This window comes from Oncorhynchus kisutch, linkage group LG18 (assembly GCF_002021735.2).
Source record: "Oncorhynchus kisutch isolate 150728-3 linkage group LG18, Okis_V2, whole genome shotgun sequence".
Classification (NCBI taxonomy): domain Eukaryota; kingdom Metazoa; phylum Chordata; class Actinopteri; order Salmoniformes; family Salmonidae; genus Oncorhynchus; species Oncorhynchus kisutch.
The window spans coordinates 19597566-19618367 of record NC_034191.2 but is presented as its reverse complement, the minus strand read 5'-3'; the positions used below and the strand labels follow the sequence as shown (position 1 = coordinate 19618367).

General features: G+C 41.2%; 1 protein-coding gene across 1 annotated transcript; it reads right to left on the bottom strand.

Annotated features, from left to right (window-relative positions):
• Nucleotides 1-17068: 17068 nt before the first annotated feature.
• LOC109882816 (potassium voltage-gated channel subfamily E member 4-like) lies at nucleotides 17069-18363 on the bottom strand. Its single transcript, XM_020474901.2, has 2 exons — nucleotides 18257-18363; nucleotides 17069-18010 (listed from the first exon to the last, which is right to left on the bottom strand). Exon 2 carries the CDS (start codon nucleotides 17966-17968, stop codon nucleotides 17453-17455), a length of 516 nt encoding a protein of 171 aa, XP_020330490.1. The 5' UTR covers nucleotides 17969-18010; nucleotides 18257-18363; the 3' UTR covers nucleotides 17069-17452.
• Nucleotides 18364-20802: the final 2439 nt, after the last annotated feature.

Here is a 20802-nt window from a genome sequence, read left to right as displayed (position 1 = left end):
TATGTAAGTTCTTCTTTTACTGGAATACCATAATATGAAGGTGTCACACAATCTTTGACAGCCATGAGTTCACATTTCTTAATGTTAAGATATAGACCAGACGCTTTGGAAAAGGATTGTATCACATTGATTGATATGGGAATTTGGTTAGCGTCTTTCAGAAAAAGTGTAGTATCGTCAGCCAGCTGGCTTATAATAATTTCTTTACCAGCTATGGAAATACCTTGTACAGGACTATTATTTAAGGAATTTGCAAGAAGTTGGGTGATTAATAAAAACAGGTACGGAGAGATAGGACAACCTTGCCTAATTCCTCTCTTTAACTCAAATCTAGGTGAGGTGCCATATTTCAATTTGATAGAGCTGTTACCATTTGCATAGAGAGTCTTAATAGCCTTACAGAAAAAATCCCCAAAGCCAAGTCTCTCAAGGGAGTGGAAGAGAAACTGATGCTCTACTGTGTCAAATGCTTTATAAAAATCTAAAAATAATATGAAGCTATCCTCAGTTATTAGGTCTGAGTAGTCAAGTACGTCTAATACTAGTCTGACATTGTTAGAAATATGTCTGTTCCTCATGAAGCCAGACTGTGTTTCATCAATGATTGCATCCAGAACTTCTTTAATTCTTTTTGCAAGTAGTGAGGCTAATATCTTATAGTCATTATTAAGAAGACAAATTGGACGCCAATTATCGATGAGCAGCACTTCTTTTTTAGGCTTAGGTATCAGTGTTATTAACCCCTGACTCATTGTAGGAGGGAGAACATTGTTTTTAATACTCTCTAAAAAGACTTCAAATAGGAAGGGAGCTACTTGTTCAGAAAATAATTTGTAAAATTCTGATGTAATTCCATCAACACCTGGTGATTTATTGTTCTTTAGATGTTTGATAGACTCTATAATCTCTTCAACTTTGATGGGTTCATCACACTGTTTAGATTCTATATCACTGATAGAGTGAACATTATTCAGTGAGTTAAAAAACATATCTGTGGATTCCTGACAGTACGTAGAGCCATACAATTTTCTGTAAAAATTGCTGCAGTATTTAGCGATTAATTTTTGGTCATCTGTAATAACACCATCAATGTTTAACTTATGGATAGTGTTATTTTTAGAGTGAAATTTCTCAAGTCTAAAGAAATATGATGAATTCTGTTCTCCCTCCTCAATCCATTTTTTCCTAGATCTAATAAAGGCTCCTTCTGCTTTTAATTTATATATATTATCCAGTTTATTTTGTAACTCAATTAGTTCCATCTTCTCCTCCCCCAAGAGGTCAGCTGGGGACCTCTGAGAAAGGGAAGTTATCTTAATGATCACCTTTTCCTCCTCAGCTCTTCTGGTCTTAGCAAGATTACTACCATATTTTCTAAGATATTTGGACACCTCAAATTTAAAGAGCTCCCAGTTCTTGCAATAAGATTTTTCTTCACAAGCCCTTTCCCAAAAGTGTGAGAGCAGATCTTTAACCTCAAATGTAACTATATCATTATTTAATAATGAGCTATTTAGCTTCCAGTAGGATGTTCTACCAAGGTTCGTATCAGGGGTAAATATTTTGATATCAATGTAAATAGCCTTATGGTCTGTGAGGGGAGTAGTACAAATATTTGTAGTAACACACTCACTATCAATACATTTGGATATAAGCCAAAAATCTATTCTGGATCGTCTGGAGCCTGTTTTGTTACTCCAAGTGAATGATCTGTCGGCCGGAAACCTCTCTCTCCATATATCAGTAAGATCAAACTTTTCCATAAAAAGTATTAAACCCAAATTCTGATTGGGGGCCATCTATCAGTTGAATTATCTATTGTAATGTTAAAGTCACCTCCTATCAATAATAACGAATTGGGAAATTTAGATAACCAATGAAGTATATGTTTCTCTATAGATTCAAGCAACTCATCATTCTCATGTTTGGTGTTGTACCCGTAGAAGTTTACAGTAATGAGTGTAATGTCATTGTAACTGATCACAAGACAAATAAAGTGACCAAAGGGGTCACATTCCGAGTGTAGAATATTACCACCAAAGGTATTTTTCATTGTAGTGACACCAGCAGAGCGTTCAGATCCATGGGAAAGCCAAATATCGTTGCCCCACTGTGACCTCCAGAAGTTGGCATCAGCAGAAATTGAGTGAGACTTGAAAAAAGCAAAAATCTGTTCGAAATTGTTTAGCAAATAGAAATAAGGCCTTGCGCTTCACACTGTTTCGTAACCCCCTAGCATTAAGAGATAATATAGACAAAGACAAAACAACAAAGATTATATAAAAGTATAAACTGTAGTAGGATGAGTCAAAGACGTAGGAGCAGTGAACGTAAACGATAAGGAACCGAGATCTGCACCATTTAAGTCAATTTAAAGTGAAAATAGCTTATTCTATAACCTTTGAAATTCAACTCAACTGGAAATTATGTTCAAGACCAAACCAAGGGTTCTTGTAGTAAGAGAGACTAAAAACCCTCTTTAGTGTAATCAGGAACTATTTAGAGAAATAAAACAAATAATAATTTAAATAAAAGGGTACCTACTATTTTAAGTACATATGAAAACTGATCATAAAATAATTGTATAACAAAATGTTTTACATATAAACGTTCCTAAGACCTTTTTTGGAAATAAGTATTAATAACTAAATAGAACAATAACCGTGTAAAGTCAGAGCAGACCTGTATGCCATTTAGGACAGTATCTTAGTTACTGTATACATAAAACATAAATTCAGCTTTCAATCTTCTTCGTAAGTTTATAAACAAAATAGGACTTCTGGTCATACAAGAACAAATTAATGAATTGAAATACCTGAGTATTCCTTTAAAATAGTCACCTGATGCTTGTTAGGTAAACCACATAAGGAAAATGAGAATACCATGGCTGAAACCATCAACCTGTTCCTTCTGGTGAGATTTTAGGGAGGAATATGGATTTCTGAACCGTTGATGAAACCTCGTCCTCCGACGAAGTAAGCAGCCTTCCCCTCACTTCGTGCTATCTTGATCGTTGGCCACAACTTGTTCCTTCTTTCTATGTCTTCCGGGCTGAGATGCTCGGCGAAACGCATACCATGGCTCTGAAGGAAGGCGTTCTTCCTAGCAGCTTTCCAGACAGCATCCCTGTAGAATCTGGTAGTGAATAGGATGATGATACCCCTGGGTCTTGAATCGCTTTGCTGTTGCTTCTTGCCGAGGCGATGTACAACGTCGATGGTATCACCAACTTTGTTCTTCTCTGCAGGCAAAACTTCTTGGCAGATACGGATAGCCTCTCCTCGCACATCTTCATTCTCCACCTCTGGCAAGCCGTAGAGTCTCAGGTTCCATTTTCTTGTGTATTGTTCCAGATCAGTGAGACATCTATGGTAGATATTGTTATTCTTTTCCACCCTTTCCACATTTTTTTCAACTTTTGTCACTCTCGATTTCACATCATTAATTTCACCACATGCAAACTCCACAGTCTTTTTCAAGCCTTCGATAACCATGGTGTTCGCGCCTACCATTTTCTCAATGGCGTCACACCTGGAGTTGATGAGTAAGGAGAGGGTAGCCACGATGTCAGAGTTCATGTTGGGTTTTTTGGAGGGTGGAGGTTTGCACGGAGTAACCGGTAAAGAGGGGAATTCGTCATCTTCAGCATTCGAAAGCATGATATTATCCATAGGCCAAGTGTAGTTATGGCAGTTGTCTATAAGCACGTTTCTCTCTTGTTGATTAGCAATAGAACGGCTAACTTTTTCCTTTCTTTTTTTGTCACGACTTTGCATGGACATGCTGAAATAAATTATCCAATTATCAATCCAGTCACAGGAAAGGTCTTATATCTTGAACAAATAAAAATAATAATGACTACACTTTAAAGAAAAAAAACAATTTTCACAATCTTTCTGAAGTTTGGTACGGAGCTCGTCTGTTCAAGCAGCCATCTTGGCCAATCTCGACCACAATAGTACGCAGGTATAAACACCATGGGACCACGCAGCTGTCATACCGCTCTGGAATTAAACGTGTTCTGTCTCCTAGAGATGAATGTACTTTGGTGCGAAAAGTGCAAATCAATCCCAGAGCAACAGCAAAGATGATGCTGGAGGAAACAGCTACAAAAGTATCTATATCCACAGTAAAACGAGTCCTATATCGACATGACCTGAAAGGCAGCTCAGCAAGGAAGAAGCCACTGTTCCATAACCGCCATTAAAAAGCCAGACTACGGTTTGCAACTGCACATGGGGACAAAGATTGTACTTTTTGGAGAAATGTCCTTTGGTCTGATGAAACAAAAATAGAACTGTTTGGCCATAATGACCATCGTTATTATGGCCAAACAGGGGGAGGCTAGCAAGCTGAAGAACGCCATCCCAACCGTGAAGAACGGGGGTGGCAGCATCATGTTGTGGGGGTGCTTTGCTGCAGGAGGAACTGGTGCACTTCACAAAATAGATGGCAGCATGAGGAGGAACTTTATGTGGATATATTGAAGCAACATCAAGACATCAGTCAGGAAGTTAAAGCTTGGTAGCAAATGGGTCTTCCAAATGGACAATGACCTCATGCATACTCTGAAAGTTGTGGCAAAATGGCTTAAGGACAACAAAGTCAAGGTATTGGAGTGGCCATTACAAAGCCCTGACCTCAATCCTATAGAAAGTTTGTGGGCAGAACTGAATAAGCATGTGTGAGCAAAGAGGCCTACAAACCTGACTCAATTACACCAGCTCTGTCATGAGGAATGGGCCAAAATTCCCCAAACGTATTGTGGGAAGCTTGTGGAAGGCTACCTGAAACGTTTGACCCAAGCTAAACAATTTAAAGGCAATGCTACCAAATACTAATTGAATGTATGTAAACTTCTGACCCACTGGGAATGTGATGAAAGACAGAAAAGCTGAAATAAATGATTCTCTCTACTATTATTCTGACATTTCACATTCTTAAAATTAAGTTGTGAACCTAACTGACTTAAGACAGGGAATTTTTATTAGGATTAAATGTCAGGAATTGTGAAAAACTGAGTATGTATTTGGCTAAGGTGTATGTAATCTTCCGACTTCAACTGTACATAGAGGAAGTAGGCTTAGGTTCAATTACCATAGGACATAGGTGGACACAGGTGGCCTTCAATTAGAGTTAATTTAGTCACGTTTAGACTTCTCTACTATTCACTAGCTAACTGACTTTCCCTGTGCTGGGTGGCATTCCTTTTTTTACCAGCATCAACACAGATTGAAATGGAAGATGGCGCCGGAGAAGATGGCGGACGTTTTACGTACTTCTAACAGATTGTGTTTTTACGTAGTTTTTTTTGTGTCGTTTGTAACTTTTTTTTAAAAGTATTTTGTACGTAATGTTTCCGCTACCATCTCTTATGACCGAAAAATAACTTCTGGACATCCGAACAGCGATTACTCACCACGAACTGGCCAAAGCTTTTTTTTTCTTTAACGGGTCCGACGAGCCCGATCTAAATGAGATGCTGCTTTTGCTGGAACAGGCCCAAATCCCTGTCATTTGCATGAAGAGATGACGGCAAAAAAGAGGATGGAGGTCGGGCTGCCTTCTGAGAATTCGTAGGAGATCGAATAAACCCCCCCTGCCTTCCGTTCTTCTAGCTAACGTACAATCATTGGAAAATAAAATTCACGACCTACGAGGAAGATTAAACTACCAACGGGACAATCAAAACTGTAATATCTTATGCTTCACGGAGTCGTAGCTGAGCGGCGACATTATCAACATACTGCCGGTTGGTTATACGCTGTATCGGCTAGATAGAACTGCGGCGTCTGGTAATGCATATATGTAAACAACAGCTGGTGCACAATATCAAAGGAAGTATCTAGGTGTTGCTTGCCTGAAGTAGAGTATCTCATTAGAAGCTGTAGACCACACTATCTACCTAGAGAGTTTTCATCTGTATTTTTCGTAGCTGTCTACATACCACCACAGACCGATGCTGGCACTAAGACCACACTCAATGAGCTGTATTCCACCATAAGGATACAGGAAAATGCTCATCCAGAGGCGGCGATCCTAGTGGCTGGGGACTTTAATGCAGGGAAACTTAAATCGGTTTTACCAAATTTCTATCTATGTGCAACTAGAGGGAGTAAACTCTAGACTATCTTTACTCCACACACAGTCTCTCCCGTACAATCTCTCCCTCGCACTCCATTTGGCAAATCTGACCATAATTCTATCCTCCTGCTTCCTGCTTACAAGCAAAAAATTAAAGCAGGAAGCACCAGTCACTCGGTCAATGAAAAAGTGGACAGATGAAGCAGATGCTAAGCTACAGGACTGTTTTTCTAGCACAGACTGGAATATGTTCTCGGTACACCACATCAGTCATTGGCTTCATCAATAAGTGCATTCGATGACGTCGCCCCCAAAGTGACTGTACGTACATACCCCAACCAGAAGCCATGGATTACAGGCAACATCCGCACTGAGCTAAAGGCAGGAGCTGCCACTTTCAAGGAGCGGGACTCTAACCCAGAAGCTTATAATAAATCCAGCTATGCCCTCCGACGAACCATCAGACAGGCAAAGTGTCAATACAGGACTAAGATCAAATTGTACTACACCGGCTCCGATGCTCGTCGGATGTGAGAGGGCTTGCAAACCATTACAGACTACAAAGAGAAACACAGCCAGATAGCTACCTAGTGACACACGCCTACCAGATGAGCTAAACCACTTCTATGCTCGCTACGAGGCAAATTACACTGAAACATGCATGAGAGCACCAGAGGTTCCGGAAGACTGTGTGATCACTCTCTCCGCAGCCAATGTGATTAAGACATTTAAACAGGTCAACATTCACAAGGCCGCAGGGCCAGACGGATTACCAGGACGTGTACTGTGAGCATGCGCTGACCAACTGGAAAGTGTCTTCACTGACATGTTCAACCTCTCCCTGTCCGAGTCTGTAATACCAACATGTTTTAAGCAGACCACCATAGTTCCTGTGCCCAAGAACACTAAGGTAACCTGCGTAAATGACTACCGACCCGTAGCACTCATGTCTGTAGCCATGAAGTGCTTTGAAAAGCTGATCATGGCTCACATCAACACCATTATCTCAGAAGCCCTAGACCCACTCCAATTTGCATACCGCTCCAACAGATCAACAGATGATGCCATTTCTATTGCACTCCACACTGCCCTTTCCCACCTGGACAAAAGGAACACCTGTGTGAGAATGCTATTTGTTGAATACAGTTCAACGTTCAACACTGTGGTGCCCTCAAAGCTCATCAATATGCTAAGGACCCTGGGACTGAACACCTCCCTCTGCAACTGGATCCTGGACTTCCTGGCGGGCCGCCCCAGGTGGTAAGGGTAGGTAACAACACATCCACCATGCTGATCCTCAACACAGGGGTCCCTCAGGGGTGCGTGCTCAGTCCCCTCCTGTACTCCCTGATCACTCATGACTGCACGGCCAGGCACGACACCAACACCATCATTAAGTTTGCCGATGACACAATAGTGGTAGTGCGTACGGCCCAGTACATCACTTAGGCCAAGCTTCCTGCCATCCAGGACCTCTATACCAGGCTGTGTCAGAGGAAGGCACAAAAAATTGTCAAAGACTTCAGCCACCCTAGTCATAGACTGTTCTCTCTGCTACCGCACGGCAAGCGATACCGGAGCGCCAAGTCTAGGTCCAAGAGGCTGCTTAACAGCTTCTACCCCCAATTCATAAGACTCCTGAACATCTAATCAAATGGCTACCCAGTTACTTTGATTTCATATTCTTATTCATATTTTTTTAACTGAATTGTTGGTTAGGGGCTTGTAAGTAAGCATTTCACTGTAAAGTCTACACTTGTTGTTTTCAGCGCATGTGACTAATAAAATTTGATTTGAGGGAGCACGTGATGCCGCGGAGCTGAGCAGACGTTGACAAACCGAGCTCTTCAAAATTATTATATTTTTACCTAAATAACAACGTTGAAACAATATTCTTACATCGGCTGATAAATTGTCAAGTACTTACCTTTCAAAAGAGCCATGGACCTCTGACCGAGAGGAAAGAAGGACGACCAAAACGTTGTGATTCCAAAGATAACGATAACGCTACAGCTAGCAAGATTAGCATTAGCCTTCATAACTCAGACGACAGTTCCAGACTGCGTGCCTGCCGACATGCTGGCTACTCTCCTCCTGGAAATTCAGGATGGTAACAGAGGTCTTTCTATGAAAATTGATAAGAAATCGGCTGAACTCCATTCTTCCATTGACGACCTGAAATCCTCCATGAATGATCTCCTTTTGAGAACGACTGAGGCAGAGTTGCGCATTAGCACAGTTGAAGATACCATCGCTCGACATGACCAGGTCTTGATACAACTGCAAAAGGACAATGCCTACCTTAAAAACAAGGTAGGTCAGATGGAGAACCAGAGTAGACGTAGTAATATCTGTGTGGTGGGATTGAAAGAGAACAGCGAGGGCCGTGACCCGGTCCGTTTCTTCACTCAATGGATCCCGGAGGTCCTAGGCATAATCAACTTCACCAAGCCGCTGGAAATCGAACGCGCCCACAGAACATCAGCACCTAAACCCTGGCCAGATGAGACCCCACGAGCCGTCCTGACCAGGTTCCTCCGTTTCCAAGACAGAGAGAAGATACTGCAACTCGCAAGAGCCAAAGGGGACATCACCATCGATGGAAAGAGGGTCTGCCTTTTCCCAGATATGAGCGCGGATCTCGCCAGACGTCACAAGCAGTTCAGACCTGCCGCCAAAACACTGAAGGAGAAGAACATCACCGGCTACCTCATCCACCCTGCGCGGATGAAAGTTCAGTACAAAGGCCGAAGCCATCTCTTCAACACACCGGGAGAAGTGCACACTTTTCTCAAAGAACTGAGCAACGTCTGAGCCAGGACAGTCTCTCTGGGGGATAAAATGCAACGTCTGAGCCAGGACGGTCTCTCTGGGGGATAAAATGCAACGTCTGAGCCAGGACAGTCTCTCTGGGGGATAAAATGCAGTTAGTTTATTTTCTCTTATCCAGACTGAACTGCTGGTATCTCCCGGTCACTATAATTGATTTTTACATTTTCAACTAACCGTATATTTCCGGGGTGAGTTCTATTACATTTACAGGAGAGTATATTTTGGTTTAGTCCATATCCACTGGGCGAAGCAATAAGTGGGCTTAGGCCCACTGCTTTCCCCCTCATTTATGTTAATCTTTCGAAAAGAGACTCAAGCAATCCCTTACCGTGGGCAGTAAATATTCAGCCATAAATATCTATTCACAACGTTTGTTTTCAACTTAGAGAGCTCGCAGGTTTTAGTTTACGCCAAGTTTTAGCTAGTAAGAGCAAGATGGAAAGCGAGCAGCAACGTATCTCTACAAGTGTATTCATGTTTGATTGTTGGGATTGTTGTTTTAGTCTGACAATCGGGGTGGATGGGATTTTTATTTCTTTTTTCTTTATTTTTTCTATGTTTATTGTTTCCTTCCTAAAGAGACACACAGGTCACTTTTGTGCTCAAACCAAAGTTGAAACATTTCCTAATTATCTGCATATGATAGATTTCCATTCAGTTACATATTTGAAACCCAACCTATGCTTAATCCACTAAAATATGTCACATTCAACATAAAAGGTCTTAACAGCCCGATTAAAAGGAAAAGAGTCTATACATACCTTAAGAAATAAAAGTCTGACATTGTGTTTTTACAAGAAACACATCTTACAGCCAGTGAACACAAGAAATTGAAGAGGGAATGGGTAGGACAAGTTTTTGCATCCTCTTTTAACTCCAAAGCAAGAGGAACTGCAATTTTGGTAAGTAGACACATCCCCTTCTGCGTCAACAACACCATCTCTGATCCCTCTGGCAGGTTTGTTTTGATAAGTAGACACATCCCCTTCTGCGTCTACAACACCATCTCTGATCCCTCTGGCAGGTTTGTTTTGATAAGTAGACACATCCCCTTCTGCGTCTACAACACCATCTCTGATCCCTCTGGCAGGTTTGTTTTGATAAGTAGACACATCCCCTTCTGCGTCAACAACACCATCTCTGATCCCTCTGGCAGGTTTGTTTTGGTGCAGGGGCATATGTATTCAGAGTCTTGGACCCTATTGAATATTTATGCTCCTAACTTCGATGACCATATGTTTATTCAGAATGTCTTCCTTCAGGTCGCTCAAGCACCACCAGGGTGGCTACTGGTTGGAGGAGATTAATTTTTTTTCTTAGATACAGTTCTTGATAGATCTTCTGATAAACCCTCACTTCTTATCAAAGCCGGCAAGCTCACCATGTCATTCATGAAAGATCTCAATTTACTAGACATCTGGAGACAGTTGCACCCACAGGATAGGGACTACTCTTTTTATTCACACCCACACAAGACACACACATGCATAGATAACTTTTTACTTTCGACACAACTGTTTCATAGAGTGTTAGATGTCGAGTGCTTCTACACCTGCATTGCTTGCTGTTTGGGGTTTTAGGCTGGGTTTCTGTACAGCACTTTGAGATATCAGCTGATGTACGAAGGGCTATATAAATAAATTTGATTTGATTTGAGTATCTCCCCAGATTGCTTAGTGACCATTCTCCTCTGGTATTATCAATCTCCATTCCTACCAAGGTAAATGGAGCATATAGATGGAGACTAAATTCTACACTCCTGAAGCAACCTGACTTTTGTGCATTCATCAAAGAGCAGATCAATATTTTTACTTTGACAAACAAACCCTCCGCTCCTGACAGCTTCATTCTTTGGGACACATTGAAGGCTATCTGAGGGGACAGATCATTTCCTATACTAAAGGGCTGAAGAGAAAACACGGTGCGGAACTGAGTGCCCTTAAATCTGAAATCTCTGAGCTAGAGAAAACCTACCAAAGAGGCCCGACTTAAGATCTATACAGGCTTTTGATAAATAAAAAACTAAAATATAATATTCTGAACACATATCAAGCTGAGAGGGCCATCACTAAATCAAAACAGCATTATTACGAGCTTGGAGAGAAAGCTCACAAAGTATTGGCATGGCAACTGAAAGCAGAGGAAAGTAAGAGGACAATTAATGCCATAGAAACTTTTACTAATGAGATATCTTTCGACCCTACTGAAATTAATAATACTTTTAAGAGATACTATGAAGACCTCTACACTTCCCAATCAAGCCATGATCTATCAGAGATCGACTCCTTTCTCTCCTCTCTCAACCTCCCATGCCTGTCAGGGGAAGACAGCGAGCGCCTGAGTGAACACTTCTCAGTTCCTGAATTGTTGGAGGCCATTAAATCCTTACCTTCTAATAAATCTCCTGGGGAGGATGGCTTCCCTCCAGAGTTCTATAAAGAATGTAGGGAGCTGTTGGACCCCTACCTTATGGAGGTACTTAAAAAAGCCAGAGAAGACAACTGCTTTCCAGAGTCCTTCTCTCAAACAGTGATTACTGTAATCCACAAGAAAGGGAAAAACCCACTAAAGTGCGCCTCCTATAGACCAATCTCTCTCCTTAACACAGATTGTAAACTGGTCACCAAGATGCTATCTAAGAGACTGGAGTCATGTCTTCCCCTGTTGGTCAACCCAGATCAGACTGGCTTCATAATTAATAGATGGTCCTCCAATAATCTCAGAAGGCTCTTTGATATAATTCACCTTGCTAACAAAAACAAAATACCTAGTGTCACAGTCTCCCTCGACGCTGAAAAGGCCTTTGATAGGGTTGAATGGCCATACCTATTTCACGTCTTGGAAAAGTTTGGTTTAGGTACCATGTTTGTAAATTTGATAAAATCACTCTACAAATCTCCTAAAGCTAGGATTGCTACCAATGGGATTACTTCCTCCTCTTTCCCTCTTTATAGGGGGAACAGACAAGGTTGCCCAATTAGCCCCCACCTCTTTGCCCTCGCCATCGAACCATTGGCTGAGGCTATTAGAACGTGCCCTGACATACATGGCTTTGAGGTGGGCCCCCATACCCATAAATTATCACTCTTTGCGGACGACCTTATCTTATTTCTAACAAACCCAGAACACTCCCTCTCTCACTTGCAGATCCTACTACAGTGTTATAGTTCTTTGTCTGGATATAAGGTCAATTTTGATAAAAGCAAAATCTTACCGTTGTCTGTCTTTGACCATCATACCATCAAGCACAAGTTTCCTTTTAGATGGTCGCCTATGGGCTTCACATATTTGGGCATAATGGTGGATGGTAATCTGAACAACCTCTATAAACTCAATCTGGCCAGTTTGTTGCAAAAGGTGGATGTTGACCTTTGTAAATGGATAGACTTACCTCTCACTCTACTGGGTAGAATCAATGTAATTAAAATGAATGTCCTGCCCAGATTTCTATATCTGTTTCAATCTCTCCCTATCCCTGTTCCCGCAGCATTTTCTTCCTCTCTCGACAAGCTGACCAGACGGTTTATCTGGCACGGCAAAACCCCTAGGGTTGGCCTGGATAAACTGACCCTTGATTACAGTCAAGGGGGCTTAAACCTCCCCAATTTTAGAATGTACTACTGGGCTGCACAGTCTAGGTTTCTGGCTCAGAGGTTTGACAATGGTCCCTCTCCCTCATGGTTGAACATTGAAAAGCTTGAGGTAAATGATGCCACTGTGGTGGAATTGTTTTACAAATGGGACAGAAAATCTATAAAACCCATCACAGACAACCCTTTAATCATACATTATGTCCTGGCATGGTGCAAACTACATGAGCTGTTCAGACGAGGGGGATTTCTTTCCCCTAACACCCCTTTATGGAACAATAGATTGATCCCTATGTTTTTCCAGAATAGTAACTTTAGACCATGGTCTGATAAGGGGATCACCCTTCTGGAACATTGTTACGAGGAGGGAGTTCTTATGTCTTTTGATCAGCTGAAACAGAAATACCATTTGCCTAACAGGGACTTCTTTAGAAACATTCATTAGAAAAAGGGTGAGATTGGCTCCTCTGTTGTTTGTTGTAATGCAAATGTGATTTATTCACAAACCTCAATTCATGACCATTAGCATACTGGTTATTTCAGTTTTTAAACCTCATCTTCTCCAGCTCTGGCAGCAAAAAGTCCTTTGGTCCTCAGTAGCAGAAATACAGCCTATGTCTGTGTTCTCGCAGTTTCTGAGTGGTTCATTTCATATGGCTGATTATACAACAAAACAGGATTATTGTTTTGATTCATGTATGATTCCCCTATTTCCAAGCCCTGGCTAACCACCTTGGTGATTACAGTAATGTATTTAGTGGCCTTGGCAACACTGACAGCATCTTCAAGGGAAAAAGCAGAAATGTCATGAACCACATTTCCTTTTAAAAAAGCAGAGAGAAAAGAGCAAACACTGTTAATGATGGAATCATTTCTGAATGATTACTCTCACTGGTCTTTCCGCTGTAAGGAAAGTAAACACAATCACATTGATTTAATGATGTACAGTATTTACCTTCTGGCGGATCCATATACTCTGATGGAGGGGACTCTGTGTTGCCGTAAAAGAATTAACCACAATAACAGTCAACACATTTATTGGCCAATGAAGGAAAAAGCTGTGACTCACAACATCTGTGTCAATAGTGTGTCAATAGTTTGACTCATAATTGCAAGATGAAAAAGTTCACATTTTAGACAGTTTGGGAGGAAGATATTAAGTGGCTAAAAGAACAGACAGAGAACGAAGGTGAAAGGACCCAGAATTAGTGACTCATTTAGACCTCATTCGTTGTGTACAGTATATGTGGGGCAGAGTGTAGGATGCAGGAGGACGCAGGCAGGACTCACCCTCCTCAGCTCCCACTGACAGAGGATGCTATTTAGACACATCCTGTTGTATTATGCTGCTATGAATTGTCTCTCTCTCTGTTACTCTCTCTCTCTCTTAATCTATCCCTCCCTCCCTCTCTCACTCACTCACTCACTCACTCACTCACTCACTCACTCACTCACTCACTCACTTACACTCCCTCTCTCACTCACTCACACTCTCTCTCTCTCTCTTACTCACACTCACTCTTTCTCTCTCTCATACTCTTTCTCTCTCTCTTACTCGCTCTGTGTGTCACTCTCTCCATTTCTCTCTTTCTCTCCTTCTCTCTATTGTTTTGGTCTCTTTCTTTCCATTTCACACACTGCAGCTTCTACACTGAACAAAAGTAGAAACACAACATAAACAAAAAGGTTGTGCACAAATGTCTTTACGTCCCTGTTAGTGAGCATTTCTCCTTAGCCAAGATAATCCATCCACCTGACAGGTGTGGAATATCAATAAGATGATTAAACATCATCAGCATTACACAGGTGCACCTTGTGCTGGGAACATAAAAATGGCCACTCTAAAATGTGCAGTTTTGTCACAATGCTACAGATGTCTCAAGTTTTGAGGAAGTGCGCAATTGGCATGCTGACTGTAAGAATGTCAATCAGAGCTGTTGCCAGGTAATTGAATGTTAATTTCTCTACCATAATCCGTCGTTTTAGGGAATTTGGCAGTACGTCCAACCCGGCCTCAAAACCCCAGACCACATGCATGGCGTTGTGTGGGCGAGCGGTTTGCTGATGTCAATGGTGGCGGTGGGGTTATGATATGGGAAGTATAAGCTATGGAAAACTAACACAATTACATTTTATCTATGGAAATTTGAATGCACATAAATTCCGTGATGAGATCCTGAGGCCTGTTGTCATGCCATTCATCTGCCTCCATCACCACATGTTTCAGCAAGACCCTACACTACCGTTCAAAAGTTTGGGGTCACTTAAGGATGTCCTTGTTTTTGAAAGAAAAACACATTTTTGTCCATTAAAATAACATCAAATTGATCAAAAATTGTCATCTTGCTCAAATTTCTGATCAATTTGATGTCATTTTAATGGACAAAAAAAATGCTTTTCTTTCAAAAACAAGGACATTTCTAAGTGACACCAAACTTTTGAACGGTAGTGTATGTCGCAAGGATCTGTACACAGTTCCTCAAAGCTGAAAATGTCCCAGTTCTTCCATGGCCTGCACACTCACCAGACGTTACCCATAGATCATGTTTGGGATCCTCTGTGTATGGCAGGGTGTTCCAGTTCCCGCCAATATCCAGCAACTTCACAGCCATTGAAGAGGAATGGAACAACATTCCACAGGCCACAATCAACAGCCTGATCACCTCTATGCAAATGAGATACAGTGTGTCGCGCTGCATGAGGCAAGTGGTGGTCACACCAGATAATGACTGGTTTTCTGATCCACACCCCTAACTTTTTTTTAAGGTATCTGTGACCAACAGATGTATATCTGTATTCCCAGTCATGTGAAGATTAGGGCCTAATGGATTTATTTCAATTGACTGATTTCCTTATATGAACTGTAACTCTGTAAAATTGTTGAAATTGTTACATGTTGCATTAATATTTTTGTTCAGTATATAAAATGATCTACAGGCAGTGAGCGTGGTAAACTATATTTTTGTTCAGTATATAAAATGATCTACAAGCAGTGAGCGTTGTAAACTATATTTTTGTTCAGTATATAAAATGATCTACAAGCAGTGAGCGTGGCAAACTATATTTTTGTTCAGTATATAAAATGATCTACAAGCAGTGAGCGTGGTAAACTATATTTTTGTTCAGTATATAAAATGATCTACAAGCAGTGAGTGTGGTAAACTATATTTTTGTTCAGTATATAAAATGATCTACAAGCAGTGAGCGTGGTAAACTATATTTTTGTTCAGTATAGTTCCACCTTGATGTCAGGCTCTTTCTTTCACCAACCCTATCTCTCTGGTTGGCCCTTATTAAAAAGACATGAGCCCAACCATTCCTACAGCTGTAGTTCCACTTTATGGTCCACACTGATGTGTCTACACTATCAATCATTTGTGGAATAACATGAAGTAGACAATAGCATTAATCCTGCCTCACTTTCCTTGTGTATAATGTATGAATTGTACCCAAAATTTAACTATTTCACAATAATTCAGTTATGTTTAAGGTGCACAGGAAATAGAATTTAGTATGCCTCAACTTGCTTTTGTGATTTGTATCTATGTCAACTTAACCTGAGAGAGATAGAGAGAGACAGAGTGAGAGAGAGAGCGAGGGAGAGAGAGAGAGAGAAAGAAAAAGAGAGAAAGAAAGAGAGAGGAAGGGAGAAAACTCGTGACCACATACACACAGAGCTTATTGCTTGAGAAAGACAAGACTCCTTATTGAGGCCTACGACCCAGACAGGGGCCATTACATTCTAAATAGCATCATAAAATACATTCCTTTTCTTTCATAATAGTGTTCTACCTAACATTGGTTTGGCATGTTGTCAATGGAGTGAGTTGTGAGCATTATGGCCTACAGCTGGGCTGTTATGGTAAGGTGTGTGGATGGGTGGGTGGGTGGTAGCCTGGGAGGGGGATGGGCAGTAGTAGCGTTATTGTCATAGCAATGAGGAGAAATCCCATGAGCTCATTTCTCAGGATTACTATCAGATGGGAAGGTCTCCAGTGGGTGGGGTGGTTTGGGCTAATCTTACTGCATGATGACTTGTCAGATACAGGTTGCAGTTCCAATCTCCGAGCCGACTAGGTGAAAAATCAGCCAATGTCCCTTATTAACCCTGATTGCTCCTCTAAGTGGCTCTGGATAAGAGTCTGCTTAATGAAAGAAATGTAAATAAGTCAAAATCAATAATCGCTAACAGCCTGAAAAAGTTGGTTCTAATTTGATCAATTAGTATGTCAACACTTCAGAACAAGACAATTCAAGGACAGGATGGGGGTGGCAGGTAGCTTAGTGGTTGGGCCAGTAACTAAAAGGGCACTGGTTTGAATCCCTGAGCCGACTAGGTGAAAAATCTGTCAATGTGCACTTGAACAAGGCACTTAACCCAATTGCTCATGTAAGCCACTCTGGATAAGAGCTGCTAAATGACTAACATGTAAATGATGATTCTACTGAAACCACTAGTGTGTCTCAGAAACAGGTAGTGTAACACTACTGCAGCACTGCCTCCTTCTGGAGAAAAACTAGATATTGCAACCTCCCTTTCATTTAAAAACGAGAGGATAAACTTTTTTCAACATAAAAACATTTATTTCCCTAGAAGAGTTGAGAAGAACCATATCTCTCAAACATAGCATAGTTTTTAAAATCTTCAATTTACACAACAACCCCAAGTAAACCTACATAGACATGAACACTGCACAGTGAAATCATTAGGCTACATCTTAAGAGGGTTTCGTTACAGAAAATATATTTCAAGTGGGTTCCAGGTACATTTCAATGCTCAGAACCGGATGGTTAAAGAGCACTTGTTCCATATGTCGAGCTAAACTTTCTTTACCAGTCATTCATTTCTCCACTTATTTCCTATATGACGTAGAGGGGTGGAAAGTCTACAGTTTTGTTGCGTTTATTTCCAGTATCATCATCTGTTCTGAGCGTCACAGTTCCTCTCAGAGTATCTGTATCTCGGCGAAGTCGTCGAGAGAGCTGCCCTTCAGGGTCTCGTCTGGTCCCTCCGCGGTCCCGCTGTCTGACTCCTCCTCGATGGCGAGGCGCACGTCGGCGGAGGAGCACAGTGAACTGACGCTGCTTTGCTCAATGGAGCACAGGGCGCAGGCCAGAGGGGAGCTCAGGACCCTTCCTTCATAGAGGCCCTTGCTCCCCGCGGAGAAGGGAAGCGACACCTGGAAGGAGGGCATGGTGATGCTGTGCTTCTTTTGCCGCGCGCCCCATTCCCGCTGCTCCTCCTCGTGCAACAGACGCGTAAAAACATTCGACCTTCTCTTCTCCCGCCTTTTGGAGCGAACGTAGCCCAGCATTATTCCAACGAGGAAGACCCCATAAAAGGAGATTACTATGAAAATGTACACGTATGCGTTGCTGTTGCTTTTGTCAGTTTGGGACGCGTCATTAGCCCTCTGCAGGGGAAGAAGTTGGGGCGTTGTAAAGTTGTCTGACCTCTCCATCCTCAGTGGAGTTTATGAAGTGGAGTTTATGAAGGAAGTTTCCTTGAAAAACAGAAACATGACAGAGGTTAGGATCTTGATTCTTTGCCAAGACTTTTACGCACATCTTTACGCACACATTTAAGCACAGGTTTAAGCACATCATTTCTCAATTGCAGGCTATACGAATTATTTTATTAATCGTATAAAGTATGCCTATTCAGCCAAATACATTTTTTATTAGACAAAACTTAGTAAACAATTGCTAAAGCCTATTGTTACTAATTATACACTACTTATCCAACTTACCGAGCAATAAAGCTGTGGGACATGTGGACCCAGCTGTATGATCCGTGTCCTCGTGTGTGTACGCCTCTCGAATTTAATAACAGGATATCCAAGTGCATGGGAATATTTATATAGCGATCTTGGGACGTCTATAATCACGTGGACTCTGTGGTCGAGAGGCAAGTTTTGGCCCAGTGTCAAATTTGGAGTCGACAGAGCCCAGACACAAATGTGACAAACAATGGTTATCCGATTTTCGAACGCTATGTTCCAATTCTGTCAAGTTACTAAAGTAACTTTTTCTTTTCTGATAGAATATGATATTTAACAGCTGTTGTTTAACAGATATTTAACAGAATTTATCCAAAATAATTTTCGATCGACATGCATTCGTGTGAGTTAATGGGTGTGCAACGCTTCAACTCTAGCACACCAATCCTGTTAAAATTGCACATCCCAATATTGCGAAAATATATATTTCCCGGAAGTTGAAATCAGATTAATTTTCAGTTCTGAAAGAAATTTAAAATAGTCTTTGATCATTGACTCAATAGCCACATTTCAACTGCACACGCATCGTCAATAAAGTTCAACATTATATCACAATAACCCTAACCCTTTTTTAATTCACTTAATATTGGAAAAAGAAGCGAACTGAAGATTGCAATATAGAATATTTATAATTGCCGTTATCTGTCACGTGCACATCAGCTTTTTCCACAACCTTATAACTTGCAGCAAGGATGTTCAAAGTAATATATATTTTTATTTTTATTTTGGAAAAGTTTTTTTATTGTCACATTTCCTTTAAAAACAGCTCATACATGTTTTACATCATTTCATACACATTAAAACGGCAATAAAGCATAAAACACAGCATTTGAAGGTTACATTTAAATTTGTTAAAAAGTACATGTTGTTAAAACCAATAAGAACAACCATGAATAAAAGTACTTTTCATTGTAAAAACATCAAATCTGTAAAGCCATTTAAAATGTGTACTAATGATCTAACAAAGGTAAAACATTTTTAAGACATGAGAAACATGCTAAAAAGTAACTTTGTTAAAAGGCTGTCTTCGGTCCTTTGTACAGGAGCAGGGTGAGTCCTTATCAAACTCGCCTCCTCCTGCTCTCCCGAATCAATCATTGTCCCGTCCTTAGGGGCCCAGAAGAGATCCCTCCCCTAGGCGCATCGCCCTAGGTGCCGCAGCGCTGTCAGGCCGTGGCCGCTGGGACCTAGGGTGTTGTGGGGGACCCTTCGCCTGGGGTCGAGGCCTCCTTCCTTCCGTACCACCCCAGGGCTTCCGTGGCTACCATGGCCACTGCCTGGGGGGTGGTGTCTACTTGTTTCGCTACCAGCAGGTTACGGGAGGACCACAGTGCTTCCTTCAGGCACGTGAGGGTGGGCCAGATCTTGGTGAAGGCCTTCGATGGAATAGGCCTTCGGCCCACCCCATACAGCATGAGCTGAGGTCTTAGGTCCTCCCCTGCTGGCAGACACAGGGTGATCAGGGGGCCTGCTTCCTTCCACATTCACCCTTGCACATTCATCTTCTGCACATTCTACCATTCCAGTGTTTAATTGGTATATTGTAATTACTTTGCCACCACAGCCTATTTATTGCCTTACCTCTCTTATCCTACCTCATTTGCCCATGCTGTATATAGATATTCCTACTGTATTATTGATTGTATGTTTGTTTATTCCAAGTGTAACTCTGTGTTGTTGTATGTGTCAAACTGCTTTGCTTTATCTTGGCCAGGTCGCAGTTGCAAATGAGAACTTGTTCTCAACTAGCCTACCTGGTTAAATAAAGGTGTTCTCAACTAGCCTACCTGGTTAAATAAAGGTGTTCTCAACTAGCCTACCTGGTTAAATAAAGGTGTTCTCAACTAGCCTACCTGGTTAAATAAAGGTGTTCTCAACTAGCCTACCTGGTTAAATAAAGGTGAAATAAAAATAGAAATAAATTATTACAGATAATGAAACAGAGTTTAAAACAACAAGATAACCTTTAAAATGGTATAAAATACATGTTTGAGGAATTTTAATTGTGACATTTTTGATGTTTTGAATTTGGTGCCCTGCACTTTCACTGGCTGTTGTCATATCGATCCCATTAACGGGATTTCAGCCCTAAGAAGTTTTAAGCAACAAATGATCTAGGATAGTGCTAACGGGAGGGGTTTGGAAATGTGAGCCTCAAATAAGTAGGCTGTGACGAATGACGATGGTGGGCACGGTTGTTCAGTTTGATTAGCCTGGTCCCTTTTGAGCTTATTGGATAAATTAAGTTAAACAAGTTTGTTCTAGCTTACAGTTCAAACAAAACGTTCTCATGCAATCATTATCATTATCATCATCATCGTTATCGTTATCATTATCATCATCGTTATCGTCATCGTTAGCATTATTATCACCATCATTATCATCATAACCACCTAACGGTACGTCACCAATCACTGCTTTATTATGGGTCTAATTGTAGTGGACGACATAATGGATATCAGATTTTTAAGACAGCTTAATTTCTCAATTTGCACTCAAATAACTCAGGACAGCAC